The sequence below is a fragment of the Gorilla gorilla genome, chromosome 2, assembly GCF_029281585.2.
Source record: "Gorilla gorilla gorilla isolate KB3781 chromosome 2, NHGRI_mGorGor1-v2.1_pri, whole genome shotgun sequence".
Classification (NCBI taxonomy): domain Eukaryota; kingdom Metazoa; phylum Chordata; class Mammalia; order Primates; family Hominidae; genus Gorilla; species Gorilla gorilla.
The window spans coordinates 149,839,096-149,865,150 of record NC_086017.1 but is presented as its reverse complement, the minus strand read 5'-3'; the positions used below and the strand labels follow the sequence as shown (position 1 = coordinate 149,865,150).

Below are 26,055 nucleotides of genomic sequence, written 5' to 3'. Positions count from 1 at the left end.
TTTTCATAGACAGGATAATTTAAGCAGGAGAAATTTTGAGGTTTTAAACTCTTATACTCCACGTAATGGACCAGAACATTTCCAGAATTTAAAAATCTCAGATTTTGGGTAGGATTGCCATACCTTTCACCAAATACAATTGAAACATTGATCTTGGGACAATTATCTATCAAAAGTACCACTTTCTAAGACGTGGGTACCTTCTACCAGCTTCATCAGTGAACTCCAGAGTTTTAAATCTTTTAGACTCTTTGCAATGACTGTTCTAGAATGAATGTCCATTGTTTCAAAATTACATCTATTACAGAGAATAATATTTTAGATAATATATCATTCAGGTCAATTTTAACATTCATTTCAGTTGTCCAGTATTGCTGAATGTATGCGTTTTGACAGAATAGAAAAAAGACCATTTTGCTTCAGAAAACCACCAAATTTTAGTTCCCTGATTTAATTTTCAAGACCCTGCCAAAAAGCACTGGCATTTATTCAGTTCAAACAACCCACCAGTGCTCAATAGAAAGACCTTTGAAATGGGTTTTTTAATCAGAAGAAATAAATTTGATCTACTACAATAACCAAATTTTTTCATGTTACTTATTTCAGTTCAATGAATCTCTCTAGTATGTAGTCTTAGTAAATCTATAGTGACTAAAAATTTAGTGAAGAAATACAGATTTATCTTAATTATATGCGTTTTAAAAATCTTTGGATTTATTGTTTCACTTCTCAATTTAAGAGTAGAAAGGATTTCTTTTGTGTTTACTTTTAGTGTCTAAAGATCTTTGGAGCCAGGCATGGTAGCACACACCTCTAATCCCAGCACTTTGGGAGGCCAAGGCAGGTGGATCGCTTGAGCTCAGGAGTTCCAGACCAGCCTGGGCAACATGGTGAAACCCCATCTCTACAAAAAATACAAACATTAGCTGGACATGCTGGCATGTGCCTGTAGTCCTAGCTACTTGAGTGGCTGAAATGGGAGAATTGTTGGAATCTGGGAGGTTGAGGCTGCAGTGAACCAAATGCCATTGCACTCTACCCTGGGCAATAGAGTGAGACCTTGTCTCAAAAAAATAAAATGGCCGGGGTCTGTGGCTCATGTCTGTAATCCCAGCACTTTGGGAGGCTGAGGTGGGCAGATCAGGAGGTTGAGACCAGCTCAGCAATTTAAGACCAGCCTGGGCAACATGGCGAAACCTTGTCTCTATAACAAATACAAAAATTAACCAGACATGGTGGTGCACGCCTGTTCCAGCTACTCGGGAGGTTGGGACAGGGGGATCATTTGAGCCCAGGAGGCTGAGGTTGCAGTGAGCCAAGATTGTGCCATTGTATTCTAGCCTGGGTGACAGAGGGAGACCCTGTCTCAAATAATTAAATAAATAAATCAATCAATCTTTGGAGACATGTTATATAATTATATTATTGTGTGTACCTCGATTAAACTTGTTTCCACCTTAGACCAAATTAGACTGAAAAGGAACTATTTTAATTGCTGTGGAATAGTTATTGTCTTCTAGCCACTGATGTATTACCTAAATTCAGGATTCGTTTTCCATGAACCTTCAGTAATGGAAAACAAGATCTAAGCATTTTTTTAGTTGACACATTTGCCTGTTTCTTTTGGATAGTGTCTAGTGCTGAGTGCATATCTAAGAAATGCATCATATTATTTCATTAGAATCACAATGGAAAGAATTTCTTGCTGTACTCTTAAAAGCTGTCTTATAGAGAGGTTTGGTGAGTTTTGGCAATTTATTTAATTTTACACTTACATGATTTAATTTTTAATAATTATAAATAATCTTACCAAAGTCATTACTTTCCAATGGTAGAGTTGTTTTTAACCACAACATTGCTGAACCTCTAGTATTACATAATCTTATCTCTCCTTTTCAGTGTTATATATGGGCAGTGTATTCCAAGTATTAACTGGAGATATGAGGAGTTTTTTTTATTACTGCTATTTCAAAACCCAGGAAATGGTCTCTTCCCAACTCTTCTGCTCATAAAGAAGACTGCTGGTCCATTAGGGCCTTTGGCAAAGCGGGGAGGGGGGATCTATTAGTGAGAAAAAGTGGGGATGAGGTTGGTGCTTTATGTCTTTATATCAGTGTTTCTCAACCTGTTTTCATCACTATACCTTTAGGAGCTTTTATAGACCCTTTTCCCCCCAATAACCCATGAGATTTTGATTCCGTAGATACATGGTACATCTTTTCATGTATGTATGTGTATCTGTGCTTTATACATAAAAAAAGAGCTAGCTTTATTCAATATAGGGTTAAGAATAGCTAAGTAAAACTTAAGTTTAAAGTTAAAATTTAGGCTGGGTATGGTGGCTCAAGCCTGTAATCCCAGCACTTTGGGAAGCAGAGGCAGGAGGATCACTTGAGTCTAGGAATTTGAGACCAGCAACATAGCGAGACCCTATCTCTACAAGAATAAATAAATGAAATAAAATTAGCTGGGCATGGTGGCATGTTCCTGTAGTCCTAGCTACTCAGGAGGCTGAGTTGGGAGGATCACTTGTACCCAGGAGTTCAAGGCTGCAGTGAGCTACGATGGTGCCACTGCACTCCAGGCTGGACAACAGAATGAGACCCTATCTCTTACAAAAAAAAAAAAAAAAAAGGTTAAAATTTAAAAATTACTAGGCATTTCACTGTATTTGCTAAGTAACTATGTAATTTATTCACGTAGGTGAATTCTAATGTGTCAAAATACATATATAAGTTAACAATTTATGCTGAGTGCAGTGGCTCATGCCTGTAATCCCAGAACTTTGGGGCCAAGGTGGGTGGATCACCTGAGGTCAGGAGTTCGAGACCAGCCTGGCCAACATGGTGAAACCCCATCTAAAAAAAAATACAAAAAATTAGCTGGGCATAGTGGCAGGCGCCTGTAATCCCAGCTACTCAGGAGGCCGAGGCAGGAGAATCTGGGAGGAGGCTTGAATCCAGGAAGGAGAGGTTGTAGTGAGCCGAGATTGCACTATTGTACTCCATCCTGGGCAACAAGAGTGAAACTGTCTCAGAAAAAAGTTAACAATTTATATAAATATATGCTAATAATAGAGTAATTAAATTTTTAAAAATCATTCAAAAGTATTGTTTTCCCAAAAATATTTTTCAAATGTAAAACAACTGAAAAAATTAAGCTAATTTTTAAAAAATTAGTTAACTTTTATTTACTTTTGCTTGATATGAGAAAATGCCTTTTAACTTAGCTGGTAGATACTCATTTAGATATTGTTGACTTTTGGGGGAGGGCTTGCCATAATTAATGATAGATTGAATAACTTGTAGAATTAAATAATAAAATATAAACGGTTTTTATTGAATTCTCAAAGCTTAATTGGTCTGAGAATAAAACTTAACATCCACAAGATAGCCAACAAGCTTGCAGGCCACCACTCCCAGTATGACTTTGAGCAATCAATGGAAAGAAAATCCTCTAACCACTGCCATCTATTTGCCATAGTTTTACAGCACTGATCTTGCATACATATCATATACCTTCCATGACGTTGATGTCAGTGGTACTTAGGTGATACCCAGGAAAATCCAATGAGAGAAATTAAATACTAAGGAATAAGATTTTATCAGATGGAGTTGAGCTTTAGGAAGGCTACAAATTCAACATTTTTTTTCTCTCTCACCCATAAAATTTATTTGGGGGTAAGTACTTCATAGCTTTTCAAACTTAATCTATAGAATGTTTCAACAACAAAGACAATCTTTATTAGTCTCTATTAACAGGAATGGATTTTTGAGGCATCAATAATTAAAAGTGTGCTTTGCCTTCTTTTGACCTATCTTGGTGCTCCTGTGTGTCAAGGAAAATTAGATTACTTTTGTGCCCCATTATTTCTGAACCAGTTTCATTTTTTAAACAGCTTCAGGCGCTGCTTCAGATTTGGCCTAAACTGCCCCCCCGGGAGGCCCTAGAGCTTCTGGATTTCAACTATCCAGACCAGTACGTTCGAGAATATGCTGTAGGCTGCCTGCGACAGATGAGGTATCTTCTGCAGGTGGTTTTCTTTGGGACAAGGAATAACTTGGGTGGGTTTGGGATGAGGGTGTCTCCTTGATGTCTCATAAGAAAGAAAAGGGCTCAGAATTATTCACAGTTCAAAGCATTTGCTCATGTACTCCTGCCGCCTCCCCAACTCAATGTTTATACTAGAAAAAAAACCCAAAAGCATGCTAGGTCAGAAGGTCCTCAAGATCACCCTCAGGTTTGATGACTCACTGGGAGGACTCAGAACTCAGCACATAGTCACTTACAGATATAATTTATTGCAGCAAAAGGATACAGAGCAAAATTTAAAGAGGGAAAAAGGTTCATGGGGTGAAGTCATGAGGAAAACAGGCATACATAAGCTTGTAAGAGTTCTTTTCCAGTGAAGTCACCCCAAACACTTTTATTTCTATCAGGAGTGAGTTGTGATAATACAAGTCTGCAAGGGAAGCTTGTTAGAGACTTGGTGGCCACGGTTTTTACGGGCAGCTATCACATAAGCACCCTCTGCCTAGCATGTACCAGATTTCTATACTCCCAGCAGTAAAGTGGATATACAACATAAACCATTATTTGCACAGATAGTTTAGGTGCAGTGAGCCACTCTTATCAATTAGGGAGGGTGGTGGGAATCCTGAAATCTTAATTCCCAGATGCTAGCCATGGGCCAATCCTATAAGCAGGCTTGTTAGAGGATAGCCAAGCCTGCTGTGTTACCTCTTTTCTTCACACAGTCTGTCCACCCTCCAGAATTAAGAAATGTTAATTTTTGTCATGGGTTTAAAATATATATATATATTTTAAGCAAATACATTACAGTTAAAGTTGAAGTCCTCATAGTTTCCTTATCCAGTCTTGATTACTTCTCTTCCTTCCCAGAGGCAAACATTATCATGAATTTGGTGTGTATGCTTCTATATCACATTTTTCTGTTTCATATATATCTATGAAAATATAGACATGGAATTATTATTACACAAATGTGTCTTGCCATATGCATTAGTTTATATCATGCTTTTTAAAAATTTGGCCAGACGGCTGGGTGTGGTGGCTTATGCCTGTAATCCCTGCACTTTGGGAGGCTGAGGCAGGCAGATCACTTGAGGTCAGGAGTTTGAGACCAGCCTGGCCAACATGGTGAAACCCCATCTCTACTAAAAATACAAAAAATTAGCCAGGCGTGGTGGCCGGTGCCTGTAATCTCAGCTACTCAGGAGGCTGAGGCAGAAGAATCACTTGAACCCAGGAAGCAGAGGTTGCAGTGGGCAGAGATCGTACCACTGCACTCCAGCCTGGTTGACAGAGCGAGACTTCATCTCCAAAAAAAAATAATAATAATTCAGCCAGCTGTGGTGGCTCACACCTATAATCCCATCACTTTGGGAGACAAACGCGGGCAGATCGATGAGCCCAGGAGTTTGAGACCAGCCTTGGCAACATGGTTAAGCCCTGTCTCTACCAAAAATACAGAGACATTAGCTGGGCATGGAGGTGCGCACCTGTGGTCCCAGCTACTTGGGCGGCTGAGGTAGGAGGATCACTTGAGCCCTGGAGGCGGAGGTTGCAGGAGCTGAGATGGTGCCACTACACTCCAGCCTGGATGACAGAGTGAGACCCTGTCTCAAAAAATAAAATACAAATACATAAATAAATAAAAATAAAAATTCAACATCAGGTTTTTGAGGTTAGTCTCTCCCATTGTGTTTCAATGTCATTTATTCCTTTCACTACTGTGTAATATTCTGTCATAGGGATATATCTTATTTAATTCATTCCCTATTAAGGAATATTTAAGTTTCTCCACATTTCCCTATTATAAATAATGCTTCAGTGAACATGTTTGTACAGTCTCCCTTGGATGGTGCATTTGTGAGAATCTATGAGATTCACTGAAGAAATGACTGTCTCAGACAATGAAGTTTATCCATTTTCTTTCTAGGTTCAAAAATGAGGCTTATGTACTTTATGGTTTTTGAAACATAAAAGCCCACAAAATAGTGTGGATACTATGATCCTTTATTCTTTTTAAAATTGTGTATGTTTTAAGCTGTGTAATAGCCAAAAGAAATTACACAGACTCACCAATAGTGCTTACTTATGGGGAGTGAAATTAGGAATGTGAGAGAAGAGGAAACAGCTTCCTATTCCTATACTTTCTATTTTTTACACTATTTATAGGTTATATAATGGGCATGAATTTTACAATAAACCTAATCAAAATTGTGTTATAGATAGTTTTAAAAAATGAATTCCCAGTTGCTTCACCATCTGCTTAAGTTTGCATTGGAGACCTGTTGTGGAGGGGCCACCTGGTTCTCCTTGGGCTGAGCCAAGTGTTTTTCTTAAACGCATTGATCCCTCTGAGGAGATTGCAGTGATCCGTGTATTCCGTGTAGCTAATTCTGGTGGTTTTTCTATTGTGAAATTTCTGGTTATGAGTTTTTGGTTTTGGTATATAGTGCCTTGGGTTTCAGTCCCAGATATCTGCCTTAGACTACTAATTCCTTAACCATTTATTACCCAAGACTGTGGAGAGTAAGTGGAGCACTTGGGGCACTTGGGCTTCATACCTTATACTGCTGGAGTTGCCTCTGATAGGAGTGTGTTTACAGGTAGAATGGTTTGGAGATTGACACAAAATAGAGAACCACTAACCTTAATTAATTGAGCTCAGTTAATTACAATGTTATCTGTTATATTATTTCAATGATCAATTCCCACTTATAAATGTATTCACTTTCTCATCCTTCAAACTATTTGAAGTTAAGATTTTAATTGTACATTGGTTATCTGGGACAACTTAACCCTAATAACAGCAAAGGAAAATAAATTGTGAAAGTACTGATGGAATTTTTATTTTAAAAATGATTGTTTTACCAAGCACAAATTTTTTAGCATGATCAGAAATCAGTATTAAAGTACCTAATATTTTTGGTAACTCTTAGCTGACTGAAAATACAGTCATGAATTTTAACAATCTGTAGTAGTCCATTTTCACACCATTATAAAGAATTACCTGAGACTGGGTAATTTATAAAGGAAAGATGTTTAATTGACTCACAGTTCCACATGGCTAGGGAGGCCTCACAAAACTTAAAATTATGGTAGAAGGTGAAGGAGAAGCAAGTACCATCTTCACAAGGTGGCAGGAAAAGGGAAAGAGCAGGGGAAACCACCTCTTATGAAGCCATCAGATCTCATGAGAACTCACTCAGACTGTCATGAGACTAGCATGGAGGGCCACATTGATGCAGTCACCTCCCACCAGGATGCTCCTTTGACACGTGGGAATTATAGGGATTATAATTCGAGTTGAGATTTGGGTAGGGACAAAAGCCAGACCATATCGCAATCTAATTCATTTGATTAAAATATCTCTAGTATCTGTTCTTTGACCCTCTTGACTCCCCTTTCCCCATCTGAAATCTTCAGCTTTTTTTGTGATATTGTAACAGTGGTACAGTGAAGGAAAGCATGTAACAAGCCTGGCCAAAAGAACCATTGTGTTTCAACAAGTTCACATTTGATAGTTTGATACGAAGGGATCTTTTTCTGGCACAGGTTGTTTGGTTACTCACTGTGTCTTTTGTTTCTTTCAGTGATGAAGAACTTTCTCAATATCTTTTACAACTGGTGCAAGTGTTAAAATATGAGCCTTTTCTTGATTGTGCCCTCTCTAGATTCCTATTAGAAAGAGCACTTGGTAATCGGAGGATAGGGCAGTTTCTATTTTGGCATCTTAGGTAAGTCTTTTATATTTTAATTTGAGCCCACCAGGTGCTTTAGTAACTATAAACCAGCATAATATATTTAATAGAAAAATAGCTGCTTTAGTTTTTTTCTGAACCATTTATAACGTTTATATGATTTTGGTGCCTTCTCCTGTTTCTTGATACCAGCACTCTTGATTTTTATGATTTGAGACTTGACAAAGTAATTCAGTTATCCAAGACCCTTATGTGTCCCCCCATGCCTGCTTGATTTCTTCTTTATTTCTTCCTTCCTTTCTTTTTTTTGTGTGTGTGTGTGTGTGTTTTCTACCTGCTTGATTTTTAACTGAAATTAATAATGTATTGCTATTTTCCAGTAAAGTGTACTTATTGTCTTAATATATTTGGGCTCAATGCAGACCTATTTATTTCTTCTAGAAAGTTGTGGGTGGTACTGTCATTACTAGTATTATTGAGTGAAGGTAAAGGTATACTATAATGACAGCAATTTTATTCAATTTCTTTATTAAGTAGGTAATTTCCAGAAATACACGAACCTTACTTCACCAAGTTCATATAAGAGTAAAATCAGGAATGAGAACTAAAGTTATTCCTTTCTTTTCTAAGGAAATTGTATTAATAGATTTCTCATTTCTGACTCTGTACTCAGACATTTTTTTTCCCTCCCAATCTGGACTTCATAGTACTGAAACTAATGCTTGTCAGAAAAAAAAACTACCTTTTTTCTTTCTTTCTCTCTTTCTCCTTCCTTCCTTTTCTTTTCTTTTTATTCTTTTCTTCTTTTTTCTTTTCTTTGCTGAGCTTCTCAAAGGCAATAAGCTCTATAATGTTGTGCTCTTAATTTTAGTTTTATTTCTGAATATCGTTTTCTTATTCATATATTTTTTTCCACTCTTTTTTTTACTTCCTTGTGTTGTTCTAGAACCTTTTCTTATTTTTAACTTGTCTTTTCTCATTCATTCAGTCTTAGTTTTTAAACCTTTCAGGGAATAACAAAATAAGTATTCCTTCCTTTTTCAAATATGTACATCACTTTTTAAGTAAGAAAAAAATTGGAATAGATGCTAATCAGGGCATTAGTCAATTGTTTAATACCAGTCAGATTTCATAGATACCTGTTTCAGCCTATTGTCTTTAAATTGGTAAGATTGCCTTACCCCTACAAAAGCAAATCAGGTAAGATGTACACATTTTAGACTTCTTGGAATAAAGAATTAACTAATTATAGAATATCATAGCTTTTGAACTTTGAAGTATTAACTAACTATAGAATATCATAGCTTTTGAACTTTGAAGTATTAACTAATTATAGAATATCATAGCTTTTGAACTTTGAAGTATTAACTAATTATAGAATATCATAGCTTTTGAACTTTGAAGTATTAACTAATTATAGAATATCATAGCTTTTGAACTTTGAAGTTTAACAAATTGGAAAGTTGACCCATGTCACTAATAATTATGCACAAAGTAGCCAGGTGTGGTGGCTCACGCCTGTTCCCAGCACTTTGGGAGGCCAAGATGGATGGATCACTTGAGGCCAGGAGTTTAGACCAGCCTGGCCACATGGCAAAACCCTGTCTCTACTAAAAATGCAAAATTAGCCAGGCATGGTGGCACATGCCTATAATCCCAGCTACTCGGGAGGCTGAGGCAGGAGAATCGCAAGTATGAAGGGGCTGGCCACCCCATCCACATTCTAGCCAGAAATGGGGAGGGGAGGGAAGGGGAGGGACCAGCATTTCCTTCTAAGTCCAGGACTCATTTTTTGTGCACATCACTTCATCTTGCATCCTGTTGGCTAGAACCTAGTCACCTAGCGACATCTAGCTACACGTTTTTATTTTCGGCAAGCTTGAACCCGGTGGGTGGAGATTGCAGTGAGCCGAGATCACACCGGTGCACACCAGCCTGGGCAACAGAGTGAGACTCTCAAAAAAGGAAGGAAGGGAGGAAGGAAATAATAATAATAATGCACACAATGACCTTGCCATCATAAGTTTATTTTTTGTAGAATAAAGAAGTCAGTATTTATTTGGTGATCTGAAGTGTTTGATAAACAAACTGTTCAGATATCATTAACTTTCTGCAGGTCAGAAGTGCACATTCCTGCTGTCTCAGTACAATTTGGTGTCATCCTTGAAGCATACTGCCGGGGAAGTGTGGGGCACATGAAAGTGCTTTCTAAGCAGGTATCAGCTTGTTTTATTTATTCATTTTTTCTTTTTTTGACAGACAACGTTTAAAGCATGAATATCAGCTTGTTTTAATCTTCATGTTCAATTTGGTACTTGGTGTTTGATCAGTTTTATCAAATGCCATTTCTCCCACCACATTATTTCATAGAGGTCTCAGTAACAGACAACCTGATGAATACATTCTTTTATCAAAATTTAAGTCAAAAAATGAAGTTTCAATGAACTTAGCACAAAAATATTAACTGAATGCTACCTGAAAAATAATTACTCGGAATTCCTAATATAGTCTATATTAATCCCAAAGTGCTAAGAAATGCAGATGTAAACCACCACGCCCAGCCCCACCCTTTTTTTTTTTTTTTTTTTTGTGACAGAGTCTCGCTCTGTTGCCCAGGCTGGAGTGCAATGGCACTATCTTGGCTCACCGCAACCTCCGCCTCCCGGGTTCAAGCGATTCTCCTGCCTCAGCCTCCCGAGTAGCTGGGACTACAGGCATGTGCCACCATGCCCAGCTAATATTTTGTATTTTTAGTAGAGACAGGGTTTCACTATGTTGGCCAAGCTGGTCTTGAACTCCTGACCTCGTGATCCGCCCGCCTCGGCCTCCCAAAGTGCTGGGATTACATGTGTGAACCACCGTACCTGGCTGCCCCACCCTATTTTTATATCAGATTCCTAATTTCCAGTTAAACTACTCTTTTCTAATTCATTTGCATTGCCAGAAGAACTCTCATAGGCTTCCATTAGGTGTTTTTAATATTTAGGATTTTTCATGATGTTAAAAACTTTTTCTGATCCCTTCCTTTTGAAAAGCCCATTAATGATGGTAATAATAGCTAATGTTTATTCATCACTTATTATGGGTCATTTATTCTTAACAACAACATGGAATCAATATTATTAATCCTCTGAATTTTATAGAACCCTGAAATATATCTCACATCTCTGCCTATTTCACTTGTGTTCATGGCTACCATCCTAGTCCAAGCTACTATTCTTTTTCACTGGACTTCTTCATTAACTATCTAAATTGTACCCCTTGTTTCCGTTCCTACATCTCCCCCCACATTCTGTACACAGAAGATAAAGTGACATTTTAAAAATGTAGACTGTGGCCAGATGCAGTGGCTCACACCTGAAAACCCAGCACTTTGAAAGGCTAAGGTGGGAGGATCACTTGAGCCCAGAAGTTTGAGACTAACCTGCACAACATAGTGAGACCCATCTCTAGAAAAAATTAGAAGGTGGCTTGCAACTGTAGTCCCAGCTACTTGAGAGGCCGAGGTGGGAGGATTGCTTGAGCCCAGGAATTTGAGGTTGCAGTGAGCTATGATTTGATTGTACCGCTACACCCTAGCCTGGGCAACAGAGCAAGACCCTGTCTCAAAAAAAGAAGTAGATTGTATTACATCATTTCCCTTTTAAAATCCCTTCAATAATTTTTCATTGCACTATGAGTAAAATTCAAATTTTCTGCCAAAGCCTGTTAGGCCATACTTAGTCATAACTTGCTTATTGTCATCATATAACCATTTTCCACACTGCATATTTTCTGGGAGCCTCAGCTTGATGTTAAAGACAATAAAAGGATGATATATGTATGAACAAATTATTCTAACTCCTGTTTTTTTTTTTTTTTGATTGATTAATTGTGAGAGGAAGACTTTACCCTGTACATAGCTGTTCTTGTTATTACTATAAACTTACAAAAGGACAAGGTGTTGAAACACTTAAAGTATTAGACTTATGTCCATGGGGTATTCGGGACACTGTTCCAGGAAGTGTGGATATCAACACAATTAGAGATGGAGCATGAAAACTTTCAACTGTACAGACATGGAAGAAGTTTCAAATTTCACATACTTGTAAAAAGTTCCTGTTTGCTTAGCCCAGTTTTTATCTGGTTGCCTTGTCACCAGTGTCTGTACAGCTCCTGAAACTGTTGAGAAGTAGAGTGATCTGTGGTTTTAACAGATGGCTAACTTGGTAAGTTTCAGCCATCTCAATTTTATCATCAAGCTGCATAGGTCCTTCCTAGTTTCCTGTGAGCAAGGTCTCAGCCTCTGTGGAAACTGCATGCTTGAATTCATCTCCTTACATAGTCTTAGTGGTTTCCTTGCGTAGAAGCAGAATTCAAAAATGAAAACATGTTATAAATTAAATCTCTTGTTCATGGAATTTCAAGCCACATTGTTTATATTTGTGATAGACATATTTTATATGCTTGTTACAGTATACTTTTTAATTCTATTTTTAACATTTGTTTTTTCCAGTTTTAATGATACACTCGTAAAATAAGGTGCTCCTTCTTTATGCGTGGCTGAAGTTGTTACGAATTTTATGTACTGTGACATAAAAGACCCTCAGTTATTAAATAATAAAGTTGAATTTTATTTATTATTATTATTTATTTATTTATTTTATTTTTTGTGATGGAGTCTCACTCTGTCACCCAGGCTGGAGTACAGTGGCGTGATCTTGGCTCACTACAACCTCTGCCTTCCAGATTCAAGTGATTCTCCTGCCTCAGCCTCCCTAGTAGCTGGGATTACAGGTGTGCACCACCACGCTTGGCTAATTTTTGTATTTTTAGTAGAGAGGTGGTTTCACCATATTGGCCAGGCTGGTCTTGAACTCCTGACCTCAAGTGATCCGCCCACTTCAGCTTCCCAAAGTACTGGGATTACAGGCATGAGCCACTGCACCTGACCCTGATTTATTTATCTTTTGAGACATAGTCTCACTCTGTTGCCCAGGCTGGAGAGTGCAGTGGTACGATCTTGGCTCACTGCAGCCTCCAGCTCCCAGGTTCCAGTGATTCTCCTGCCTCAGCCTCCTGAGTAGCTGGGATTACAGGTGCACACCACCGTGTCTGGCTAATTTTTGTATTTTTAGTAGATAGGGGGTTTCTCCATGTTGGCCAGGCTGGTCTTGAACTCCTGGCCTCAACTCATCCACTTGCCTCAGCTTCCCAAAGTGCTGGGATTACAGACGTGAGCCATCGCACCCAGCCTAAAGTTGAATTTTAAACATAATGGTTTTGATTTAGTTGGCCATTGTTGATACACCTTGTACTACTTGCATAAATTTTTTTTTTTACTTGCATAAGTTTTGATAGCCATAGTTATTATAAAAACAAGTAATTTAGATTTGAATAACAAATAGCATGTCTGTATTCACACTTTATTATAAAATAATTCATTCTAGCTATGCTATTAATGGAAATAGAATATATTGAGATATCATACAAGAGTGATGACAAGAAGTAGATATTAAGGTTGAATAGCAAGAACCTCAGAGTTACTTCTACATAGGTTTTTCTCTAATACTATGAAGTTGGCCAAATGGACTGGTTTAGGTTAGTGATGTCTCAAATTCTACTATACAATGAATTGCAGAATTTTGAGTAGTTTAAGTTTCATATTTATCTTCTTTCTTTCTTTCTTTCTTTTTTGAGACAGTTTCTCACTCTCTTACCCAGGCTGGAGTGCTGCAGTGGCATAATCTTGGCTCACTGCAACCTCCACCTCCAAGGTTAAAGCGATTCTTATGCCTCAGCCTCCCAAGTAGCTGGGATTACAGGCAAGTGCCACCATGCCCAGCAAATTTTTGTATTTCTTTTTGTAGAGATAGGGTTTCGCCATGTTGCCCAGGCTAGTCTCAAACTCCTGACCTCAAGTGATCCAGCTGCCTCAGCCTCCCAAAGTGCTGGGCCACATTTATCTTCTTAAGTACCCATAGTGCGCACCTGGCCCACATTTATCTTAAGTACCCATAATCTAAGTCTGCTTTTCTCGAATTTGTAAGATTTTGTTTAAGAAAAGGTTTAAAGAAAGTTTGAAAATGATGCTATAACAACTGTTAAAAATAAGTTTATTGTATGTAAAATGCTTTTCATAAGTCAGACACTATTTTTACTTCAGCTGGTTATGTGTGTATATGGTTATGTGTATATGTTGGGAGCAGGTGTTATTGATTGATATGATCACATGATATTATATTACTTTTAGTCAAATGAATTTTTGGTGTGGGGAACTTATTTTTCAGGTTGAAGCACTCAATAAGTTAAAAACTTTAAATAGTTTAATCAAACTGAATGCCGTGAAGTTAAACAGAGCCAAAGGGAAGGAGGCCATGCATACCTGTTTAAAACAGAGTGCTTACCGGGAAGCCCTCTCTGACCTGCAGTCACCCCTGAACCCATGTGTTATCCTCTCAGAACTCTAGTAAGTGACTGTGCTTTGCGCAGTGAATCTCCTATGAATAGCAAGCCGAAAGTCACTGCCTTATGGGAGTAGTAGGGCCAGCTGTCAGCCTCAGGAAGTAGAATATAATTAAGGAAGGAAAATCTTAAAAGTTCTCTGAGGCTATGCTTATATTCAATAGGATGTATGCTTATCAGCTAAACTTACCTGTGGATTTAGTGAAAGTTATTACAAATGAATTTATATTTCAATTATATGTAATTAAATTTATTTTCTATATTACTGATTTTTAAGAGTTGACAATCCTAATAAGCAAAATGTTGCAAACTGTAGTAAATTATTTACTGATTGATTTTCTTATTTTAAAATGAGATCTTGTCTTGAGTGAATTTGGCAACTTATTTCTCACTTTCTCATTCCCTACAAAAGTAATAATGGAAAATAATAGTCTGTATTCAGTATATTATCAGTATTCAAATGAATCCCTTGTTAAGAAATCAGGAATGGTCTCAAAATAGTTCTAATTTTAATCCAATGATTTGTTCTAATTTTTTATTCACTAAATGTAATAATGTAAAGTTAAGCAAATAAAAGGAAACAAGAGAAGGAATGTTAAGTAGAGACGGTGAGAAGGGCCAATCTTAGGTTTTGAGTCCAGCCTATCTGGCATTAGTATATGCCACCCAAGGCTGTCCTCATGGTTGCTTTTCTACCAAGTGGGACTCTTCTAAGTCTGACTCTTCTGCAGACCTGACAGGAATAGGTGAGGAGTTTTCCTAAGCCTAGTATATAGTGGTAAAATTATAATCTTCTGTATCATTACACTGAAGTTGACTAATTTTCCCCACTTGATTTCAGTGTTGAAAAGTGCAAATACATGGATTCCAAAATGAAGCCTTTGTGGCTGGTATACAATAACAAGGTATTTGGTGAGGATTCAGTTGGAGTGATTTTTAAAAATGGTGATGGTAAGTACTGAGATTTTTAACATCAAATTTCTTAGAATTTTTCATTTGTTGCCATTTTGCTTTATCTGAAAGGTGATGTGTAGTGTAAGTGTGTAACAATTTGCAGCCAGGAAGGTAGCTATTAATGGTCCTAAAGTCAAGTTGAACATGTCCTAAATGCCTTTTTTTTCCCCTCTTATAAAATGATTTATACCATTCACTTAAATACACTGTCCTAATGAACCTTCTTTTATTTCCCCCTACAAAATACAAAACGCGCCTACTCCTTTGATTAAAAAGCTTATGAAATACAAGATATTATTTTTACTTTTTTTTTTTTTTTGAGACAGGGTCTCACTGTCACCCAGCCTGGAGTGCAATGGCATGATCTTGGCTCACTGAAACCTCCACCTCCCAGGCCCAAGTGATCATCCTACCTCAGCCCCCAGAGTAGCTGGAACTACAGGCACACACCACCACACCTGGTTCACTTTTTGTATTTTTTGTAAAGATGGGGTTTCACCATGTAGACCAGGCTGGTATTGAACTCCTAAGCTCAAGTGATTCACCCACCCCGGCCTTTCAAAGTGCTGGGATTACAAGCATGAGCCACCATGCCCAGGCAAGGATATTTTCAGTAATATATTCATACATCTTGTTTCAGTGATAGCAATATTGATTTTGCTGCCATAGTTTTGTATTTTGATGAAAGTACCTAACAGACCCAAAATGTGTAAAGGAAATGCCTCTGAAGTAATCATACCAGCCAATAGGCAGTGGTGACTTGTTAGTTATGTGACTACAAACAAGGCACAGAAAACTGATTGAGCTTCAGGTTTTTCATATCCTTGAGAATTACAGCATCTGTATGTCAGGGTTATTAAAAGGAATTGAGATAACATAAGCAAATGTGCTTATCAGAATATGTGCTTAAAACTTAAAAAGAACTCATAGGCTTTTGCTAAACATTTAATGTCACTTGACCATACAAATGTCATTATGTGGATGTCACTAGTTTCATGTGCTCTCTTCCCTGAAAATACCCTTAGACATGATAATAAATTGAACCATTACAGTTTTGTGACCTCGTGATGCAGTTACTTACGTGATTCTTAAGAACTCTCCGTGTAGTGGTAAAAGCAAGCAAGAAGGAAAAAATTAGCCATGTAATTAATGTAATACACATAACAGTGTAATACAAACAGTATTACAGCATACAATTAGTACCCCTGAACCCATGTGTTATCCTCTCGGACCTCTAGTAAGTGACTGTGCTTTGTGCAGTGAATCTCCTGTGAATAGCAAGCAGAAAGTCACTGCCTTATGGGAGTAGTAGGGCCAGCTGTCAGCCTCGGGAAGTAGAATATAATTAAGGAAGGAAAATCTTAAAAGTTCTCCGAGGCTATGCTTATATTCAATAGGATGTAACTTACACATGGTAAACAGTTTTAAAAATCTTTTAATTTAATGTCTGAAATAATGTCACAGGGACATGCTATCCAAAGAGCGTAATATTTGTTATAAAATTAGTGAAAATATTAGCACAGCGTTTGTTAATGTTTTTAGTTAATTCTGAGTTAGTCTTGAATTAATGAGTTACAGGGCATAAAAGGAAAAGCACTTGTAATGAAGCAGTTTGTTTTCCCTTAGATTTACGACAGGATATGTTGACACTCCAAATGTTGCGCTTGATGGATTTACTCTGGAAAGAAGCTGGTTTGGATCTTCGGTGAGATCTAGTCTTTTTTTTTTTTTTCAGTCTAATGTCTTCCCACAGCAAAAATATCTAGAATTTCTTGTTAATTCCTTCCCTCTTGTTCTTATTTTTAGTTGTTGTTCATAATAATATTTATATAGCACTTTACAATGTACTTTCAAATATGTTGTCTTGCCTAAACTTTTTCAGTTTAAAACTACACATGTGACTGAAATTCCAGAAAGAAGGAATAGGTTTGAACTTTAATAAGGCTTGGACAGACAGCCAGAATTACATTCCAACCTATGGTGTTGAAAGATGTACTGTGGGTCATGGCAATGACAAGGCCAGAGAAAGTCCTGTGCCTTTTTATACTTAGTCCAGGGACATTGATTTCTCTACCTACCAAGGGAAAAGAGAGGAAAATGTTTAGGTGCATTCTCAGGTTTTTAGCTTGCCACCATCAATAGGGGTAGATAGTGAGCAGAAGAGGTTTGTGGTGTCATGACAGAAAAAAGGAAACATAAAATCAAGCCTCAGACTGGGAATTGTATTCACAATGAACAGAACAAGGGGTAAATATTTAAAGAGCCCATAGAAGTGAACATAAGGAAAAGATGTGAAAAGGCATTTTATAAAAAGTATAAAAACAAACTAATAGGCATGTTGGCACACACCTGTAATCCCAGCACTTTGGGAGACCAAAGTGGGCAGATCACTTGAGGTCAGGAGTTTGAGACCAGCCTGGCCCACATGGTGAAACCCTGTCTCTTCTAAAAATACAAAAGTTAGCCAGGCGTGGAGCACATGCCCGTACTCCCAGCTACTCTGGTGGCTGAGGCATGAGAATCGCTTAAACCCGGGAAGTGGAGGTTGCAGGGAGCAGAGATTGCACCACTACACTCCAGCCTGGATGACAAAGTGAGACTCTGTCTCAAAAAAAAAAAAAAAAAAAAACTAATATGAAAATTGTCAGTTCCAATTAAGAAGTACAGATTATAAGAACAATTGGGCCGTGCACGGTGGCTCACTCCTGTAATCCTAGCCCTTTGGGAGGCCGAGGCAGGTGGATTGCCTGAGGTCAGGAGTTCACGACCAGCCTGGCAAACATGGTGAAACCCAGCTCTACTAAAAATACAAAAAATTAGCAGGGTGTGGTGGCAGGAGCCTGTAATCCCAGCTACTCTGGAGGCTGAGGCAGGAGAATTACTTGAACCTGAGAGGCGGAGGTTGCGGTGAGCGAGATCGTGCCACTGCATTCCAGTCAGGGCAACAAGAGTGAAACTTTGTCTCAAAAAATTAAAAAAAAAAAAGAACAACTGGATATCCTAACAGAGATTTTCTTAAATGATAATCCAGTCTAGGGTGCTATTGAAGCAACAAAAACACAGGTATTTTTATATACTATTATAAATTAATATAAACCTTAATGTATGAAGTTTATTTATACTCTTTATATCCAGTATTTCCACAATTTACCTTAAAATTGGAATTGTAGACAGAGATTTATACACAGATATAGTCCAGTTCATCAATGTTTTCAAATTTATTACCACATATTTTTTATAACATTCTCTTGTAATTTTAAAATCTGTGCTGTGTCTAATATTTTTCTTCTTCCTCTTTTTTTTTTTGAGACAGTCTTGCTCTGTCACCCAGGCTGGACTGCAGTGGTGCGATCTCGGCTCACTGCAGCCTCCGCCTCCTGAGTTCAAGCGATTCTCCTGCCTCAGCCTCGCGAGTAGCCGGGATTACAGGCACCCGCCACCACGCCCGGCTAATTTTTGTATTTTTAGTAGAGATGGGGTTTCGCCATGTTTGTCAGGCTGGTCTCAAACTCCTGACCTTGTGATCTGCCTGCCTTGGGCTCCCAAAGTGCTGGAATTACAGGGGTGAGTCGCCACCCCCGGTCTTTTCTTCTTTTTATATGCAGTTATTGTCAGTTATTATTAGAGATTTGCTTCCTTATTAGTATGGTTTCAGCTGGGCTTCTAATTTTGTTGATTTTTTTGTTTCCTACTTTATCAGTTATTACTTCTTTATTTTTTTTTACTTTTGTGTTTATTCTGTTCTCATTTTTTAAAATGAACTCTTGGCTGGGTGCAGTGGCTTACGCCTGTAATCCCAGCACTTTGGGAAGCCAAGGCGGATCACTTTCGCTCAGGAGTTTGAGACCAGCCTGGGCAACATGGTGAAACCCTGTCTCTACAATAATAATAATAATAATAATAATAAGCCAGGGATGTTGGCATGTGCCTATAGTCCCAGCTACTTGGGAGCTGAGGAGGGAGGATTTCTTGAGCCCAGGAGGTCAAGGCTGCAGTTAGCCAAGATCACGCTACTGCACTTCAGCTTGTGTGACAAAGTGAGACCCTAATCTCAAAAAAGAAAACAAAAAAGAACTCTTAACTTTTAAAATGGAAATATTTATGTACTTTCATAATATATCAAACAGTATATAAATTCTAAATATTTCATAATTTCTATTTTTATCTTATTGACTCCTGAACTATTTAAAATTACAGCTGGATACAGTGGCTCTTGCTTGTAATCCTAATATTTTGGAAGGCCAAGGTGAGAGGATCGCTTGAGCCCGGGAGTTCAAGACTATCCTGGGCAACAGAGCAAGACCCTATCTCAGTAAATAAATAGATAAATAAATAAATAAAATTTAATTTCCAAAGGCATACTTTTTTGTTCTCTTTATGATTTCTAATTTTATTGTGTTGTTATTGTATCAAGTATATGTGCAGATCTATATTCTCATTAAACTTCAGTTTTGATTTGTCACTTCGTAGGTATGTTACAACCTCCTATTATAATTGACATTTGTCATTGCCTGCCTGAAATCTTGTCAGTTTTTGTTTATCTTGATCTTATATTTGTTTTTTCTTTTTTTGTTTGTTTGTTTTTTGAGTCAGAGTCTTACTCTGTCACCCAGGCTGGAGTGCAGTGGCAGGATCTCAGCTCACTGCGATCTCTGCCTCCTAGGTTCAAGCAATTCTCATACCTCAGCCTCCCGAGTAGCTGGGATTACAGGCACGGGTCACCAGGCTTGGTTAATTTTTGTATTTTTAGTAGAAACGAGGTTTCGCCATGTTGGCCAGGCTGGTCTCGAACTACTGGCCTCAAGCGTTGATCTTATATTTGTAAATCTATACAAGGTTTGATTTCTTTTAGCCTCTGTGCCCTCCTTTATCATTAAGAAATATGCCTCTTAATCCCTAGTAATTTTGTTTTAGTCTGTTTTGTCCAAAATTGACATTTGTATACCAGCTTATTTTGGTTAGTATTTACCTTTGTATCTTTTATTTTTAACTTTTATTTCATTTTATATTATATTTGTCTCCTGTAAATAGCATATAGTTGAATTTTTTTGTGAGGATGGATTTACTCCAATATGAATGTATTTTATTAGGAAATTTTAATTGTTTATTGTGATTACTATATACTTATTTATTTCTACTATCTTATTGTATGTTTTATATTTACATCCTTGTTTTTGTCCTTTTTCTCATTTATTTCCTTTTATTGGATTGATAGGGGTTTTAAATTTTCATTTACCCTTTCAGTAAAATACTTTTAAAATTCTTACTTAGTAAAAAAATTTTTTTTAGAGATAGAGTCTCACTGTTACCCAGGCTTGAGTGCACTGGCATGATCATAGCTCACTGCTGCCACAAACTCCTTGGTAACACAATCCTAGCTCACTGCAGCCACAAACTCCTGGGTAGCACAATCATAGCTCACTACAGTCACAAACTCCTGGGTACCAGCAATCCTCTCACCTCAGCTTCTTGAGTAGCTAGGACTACAGGCACATGCCACCATGCCTGTAATCCCAGGCACTTTGGGATTTAAAATTTTTTTTGAGAGACAGAGTCTCACTATGTTGCTCTCTCTGGTCTCAAACTCCTGCCCTCAAGCGATCCTCCCACCTCAGTCTTCCAAGTATCTGGGATTACAGACATGTGCCACCATACCCAGCTCTTATATAGAATCGTTATATACTATATTACTTATTTTAGGGAATATTCTTAAGTTTTTAAACTGCATATTTGATTTAACAAAATTTTTTTTTTTTGAGACGGGAGTTTCCCTCTTGTTGCCCAGGCCAGAGTGCAATGGCACGATCTCGGCTCACTGCAACCTCTGCCTCCCGGGTTCAAGTGATTCTCCTGCCTCAGCCTCCCGAGTAGCTGGGATTATAGGAATGTGCCACCATGCCTGGCTAATTTTGTATTTTTAGTAAGACGGGGTTTCTCCATGTTGGTCAGGCTGGTCTTGAACTCCCAACTTCAGGTGATCTGCCCGCCTCGGCCTCCCAAAGTATTGGGATTACAGGCATGAGCCACCGCGCCCAGCCAGATTTAACAAATTCCAAAATTAATCCATAACTTAGCCCTCTTCTTGATCATTATAGGTACTTTAGGATAAATTCTACCACTTATATTTTAACTAATATTTAACAACTCCTTATATTATTCGTTACAGTGAATTTTTACTAGAATTTCTTGTATACAATTTTAAATATTTCTTTATTCACCATTGCTTTTTGTACCATACTCCCTCACTCCGGGTTTTGTCTGAAAATGAATTTATGTTACCCTCAATCTTGAGTAAGGCTGGGCACGGTGGCTCACGCCTGTAACCCAGCACTTTGAGAGGCCAAGGCGGGTGGATCACCTGAGATCAGTAGTTCAAGACCAGCCTGACAAACATGGTGATACCCCGTCTCTACTAAAAATACAAAATTAGTGAGGCATGGTGGCACATCCCTGTAATCCCAGCTACTCGGGAGGCTGAGGCAGGAGAATCTCTTGAACCCAGGAAGGGGAGGTTGCAGTGAGCGGAGATGGCACCATTGCACACTCCAGCCTGGGCAACAAGGGCGAAACTCCATCTCAAAAAAAAAAAAAAAAAAATCTTGCATAATAGTTTAGCTGGGTATGGAGTTTTTGTTTATTATTATTGGGATACAGTATAATTGTCATATCACAATTCACTGGTTTAGAGTGTACATTTCAGTGGTTATATGCATTTTCTGAGTTGTGCAACCATCACCACAATTAATTTTACAACATTTTTATCAACCCTTCAAAAACCCTGCACTCCTTAGCTGTTACCCCCAACCCCCTCCCTGAAACCACTCCAATTCTAGACAACCACTAATTAATGGTCTATAGATGTACCTTTTTTGGACATTTTATATAAATGGAAACACAATATGGGGCCTTTGTCGCTGGCTTCTTTCTCTAAGCGTAATGGCTTCAAAGTGTATTCATGTTTTAACAGTAACCAGTATTTCATTTCATTGTCAAACAATATTCTTTTGCAAGGATGTGCCACATTTTATTTATCCATACATCAGTTAATGAATATTTTGGTTGGTTTCACTATTTTGCTATTACAATAACTGCTATAAAACTATACATAGATAAATGTACACAGTTAATGCTATAAACATTTGTGTACAACTTTTGAGTCAATCTGTGTTTTAAATTCTTTTGGTAAATACCTAGGATTAAAATTACTGGAACTGATGTTAACTTTATGTTCAACTTTTTGAGAAACTATCAAACTGTTTCCCACACAGCTGCATCATTTTACATTCCAACCAGCAATGTACGAAGGTTCCAATTTCTCTTCATTCTCACCAACACTTTTATTGTCCATCTTTTTTTATTATAGCCACCCTAGTAGGTTTGAGGTGTTATCTCATTGTGGATTTAATTTGCATTTTCCCAATGACTAATGTTGTTGAGCAGCTTTTCATGTGCTTGTTGGTTATTTCTATACCTTTTTTGGTGAAATGTCCATTTAGATCCTCTGCTCATTTGTAAATTGGGTTATTTGTCTTTTTATTGTTAAGTTATAAGAATTCTTTATATATTTTATATACTAGACCCTTCTTAGATAAATTATTTGCAAATATGTTTTTCTGGTTGTTTGTTCACTTTAATTTTTAAATTGTGTGGTAGGAATCCAACTTTATTCTTTTCCATTTAGATGTATAGTTGTCTCAGCACCATTTGTTGAAAAGATTATTCTTTCTTCATTGAATTATCTTGGCATCTATGTCAAAAATTAATTGATTGTACATGTGAAGGTTTTTTCCTGAACTCTAAGTTCAATTCTATATGTCTGTCCCTATGTATAGTTTTGATTACTGTAAATTAATAATAAGTTTTGAAACCAGGAAGAATGAATCCTCCAACCTTTGTTCTTTCTCTCTTTTCATTTATCTGGGATTGTGTTAATTTTTCCTTTGTTTCTGAATAAGAATTTTGCTACTTGATGGGTTTTCTTTCAGCATGTCTAATATGTCATCCCACTTTCTTCTGGCTTCCCTGGTTTCTCATGAGAAATCAGCTGTTAATCTTATTTAAGATCCTTGTAGGTGATGAGTCACATCTCTCTTGTTCCTTTCAAGATTCTCTTTATTTTTGGCTCTTGACAGTTCGATTATAATATGCCTACTTCTATTAGAGTTTATTCTACTTTGAATTAATTGAGCATCCTGGACATATATATTATTGTTTTTCATAAAATTTGGGGAGTTTCCAGCCATAATTTTTTCATATTTTTTTCTGCCTCTCTCTCTCATCTCCTTAAACGCCATTATGCATTTATTGCTATGCTTGATGGTGTTCTACAGGTCTCTAAGGCTCTGTTCTTTTCTCTTCATTATTTTTTCTTTTGTTTCTCTGATTGGATAATTGACATATCCTCAAGTTTGCCAATTTTTTATTATGCTCATATCTGCTGTTGTGTCTACCTGGTGAATTTTAAAATTTCAGTTATTGCCCTTTTCAACTCTGGAATTTCTGTTTGATTCATTTAAATAATTTCTATCTATTGATAGTCTTCCTTTGTTGATACATCATTCTCACAGTTGTTTTGTTTTGTTTTGTTTTGTTTTGTTTTGTTTTGAGATAGGGTCTTGCTCTGTCGCCCAGGCTGGAGTGCAGTGGCGCGGTCTCGGCTCACTGACACCTCCACCTCCCAGGTTCAAACGATTCTCCACCTCAGCCTCCCAAGTAGCTGGGACAATGACAAACGGCCACTACAACTCCCGGCTAATTTTTGTACTTTTAGTAGAGACAGGGTTTCATCTTGTTGGCCAGGCTGGTCTTGAACTCCTGACCTCAGGTGATCCACCTGCCTCGGCCTCCCAAAGTGCTGGGATTACAGGTGTGAGCCACCGCCCGCAACCTTATAGTTCTTTAAACATGGTTTTCTTTAGTTCTTTGAACATGTTTAAAATAGAGATTTTTAAATCTTTGTGTAATAAGTTGAAAATTTGAGTTTCCTGAAGGACGGTTTCATTGAATGCATTTTTCCTGTATGTGTGCCATGCTTTTTTGTTTCTTTGTATGTCACATACTTTTTGCCAAAAACTGTTAACTTTAAATAATTTTACAACTCTGAAACTCAGATTCCTTTTCCCTTCAGGATTTGTTGTTGTGGCTGTTTGTTTATTTTAGTGACTTTTTTGAACTAATTATGTAAAGTTTATATTTTTTGTCTTGTGTGGTCACTGATGTCTTTACTTAGTTTATTGGTCAGCTAATGGTTGACCTGATTTTCTTAAATGCCTGGAATCCACCCCTCTTCCAGTCTGCTGAGGCACTTTATGCACATGTTGGGTCATGCCTTCAACAGTCAGCCTGGTGGTTCAGAACTGTGCCTTAGCCCTAACTTTCTGCTTTCACAAAGCCTCAAAGTTAGCCATAGTTGAGAGCCAGGGCTTTGTAAGCTCTTTCCTTTGCATGTACACAGACCTGGGAATCCGCAATAGTATCCATGCACACGGCCTTCTAGATTCCTACCAGTAATTTTGGAGCTTTTCAATGCACCATATGGACATGTAATTACCTACCTTTTCCTTTTAAGCTTTCAGTTAGCTTGTTGGTTCCCCCAACTGTTGTTTACCCCCAAGACAGCTACAATGTTAAACAAATGCCTCTGAGTATTTTTGAGAAACTCCCCAGGAAAAAGGCAGTTCATGCTAGGTGAGGTCTGAGTCAGGTCAAATAAACATAGTATTGTAAGTGGGATCTTCCTGGAAACTACCAGAGAGGCCAAAGAATGACAGTTCTGTGGGAATCAGGCTTTGAAGGAGCTCCAACTTCATTTTTCTTTCCTCTAGTGGCTGTCAGACATGCATTCACCATGATTGTGGGCTATTTGTTGTCAAGGCTACCACATAACTGGGAAGGGGGTTGGGACTAGGCCATGGTAAAACAAAACAGATTCAAGTTGGGGTGTGTGTGTGTGTATGTGTGTGTGTACGTGTGTGTGTGTGTTTTAAATAAACACTTATTGGATTGCTGCAAGCCTTTGTTTTATTTTCAGAACTCTAAAATAGTTGATTTCAACAATTTTTGTCAGTATTCTTGTTGCTTTTATGGAGAAGTAGATATTCAGAGTTTGATATCATTTGGCTATAGAAGTTTGAAATCCAAATTGACTGCTTTCCTCAGAAGCCTTGAGGATATTATTCATTTGTCTTCTAGTCTCGGTTTTCAAAAAGTCTGTTCTCAGTCTAGTTATTGGTTCTTTGTAAGTAGTGTCTTTTTTACACCTTAGTGCATCAAAAAGTTTCTCTTTGCCTTTAGTGTCTGCAGTACAATCTGTGCGTGTGTATTTCTTTTATTTCTTTTTTTATCACCATTTTCATTGTGCCTTTTCAAAGAAGTCACATCTTTTAGTTTCTAAAAACTTTGAACATTTCCTTCAGTATTGCAGTTCTCCCACTCTCATTGTCTTTTTCTGCAGCTCTAGTAAATTTATGTTAAACTTTCCTGTTCTCTCCTTTATGTCTCTTAACCTTCCATATTTTCTATCTTTTCATATCTTATAACAGTTTTACTCAAGTCTCTGTGTGCTCTGGCGTTGAGACCAGGCTGAGTCTTTTCATATCTTTATGTGACTTTCTTAGTAATTTTCTATTCTTTTCCAGTTCATTAATTATCTCTGCAACAATGTTTACTCTCCTGTATTGTATTTTTTTTCTGCTTAGACTTTCTATTCTTTTTCATCTCTTCCTCTCCCTTTTTTTTTTTTTCAACGGAGTCTCACTCTGTCACCCAGGCTGGAGTGCAGTGGCACGATCTTGGCTAACTGCAGTCTCCACCTCCCAGGTTCAAGCGATTCTCCTGCCTCAGCCTCCCCAGTAGCTGGGATTACAGGAACCCGCCACCACGCCCGGCTAATTTTTGTATTTTTAGTAGAGGCAGGGTTTCACCATGT

General features: G+C 37.7%; 1 protein-coding gene across 12 annotated transcripts in view; it reads left to right on the top strand.

Moving 5' to 3' along the window:
* PIK3CB (phosphatidylinositol-4,5-bisphosphate 3-kinase catalytic subunit beta) overlaps window positions 1-26,055 on the top strand; it is a 186,493-nt gene that overhangs the window by 141,748 nt on the left and 18,690 nt on the right. For 9 of the 12 annotated variants that reach the window (XM_031009530.3, XM_055383439.2, XM_031009531.3 and 6 more), the window contains 6 exons: window positions 3,899-4,020; window positions 7,623-7,766; window positions 9,847-9,946; window positions 14,000-14,178; window positions 15,016-15,125; window positions 16,755-16,833. In XM_031009530.3, the coding sequence (XP_030865390.1) occupies window positions 3,899-4,020; window positions 7,623-7,766; window positions 9,847-9,946; window positions 14,000-14,178; window positions 15,016-15,125; window positions 16,755-16,833 (734 nt within the window). The remainder of the gene's footprint in view (window positions 1-3,898; window positions 4,021-7,622; window positions 7,767-9,846; window positions 9,947-13,999; window positions 14,179-15,015; window positions 15,126-16,754; window positions 16,834-26,055) is intronic. The other 3 variants (XM_055383443.2, XM_055383444.2, XM_063704252.1) reach the window with 1 other exon arrangement.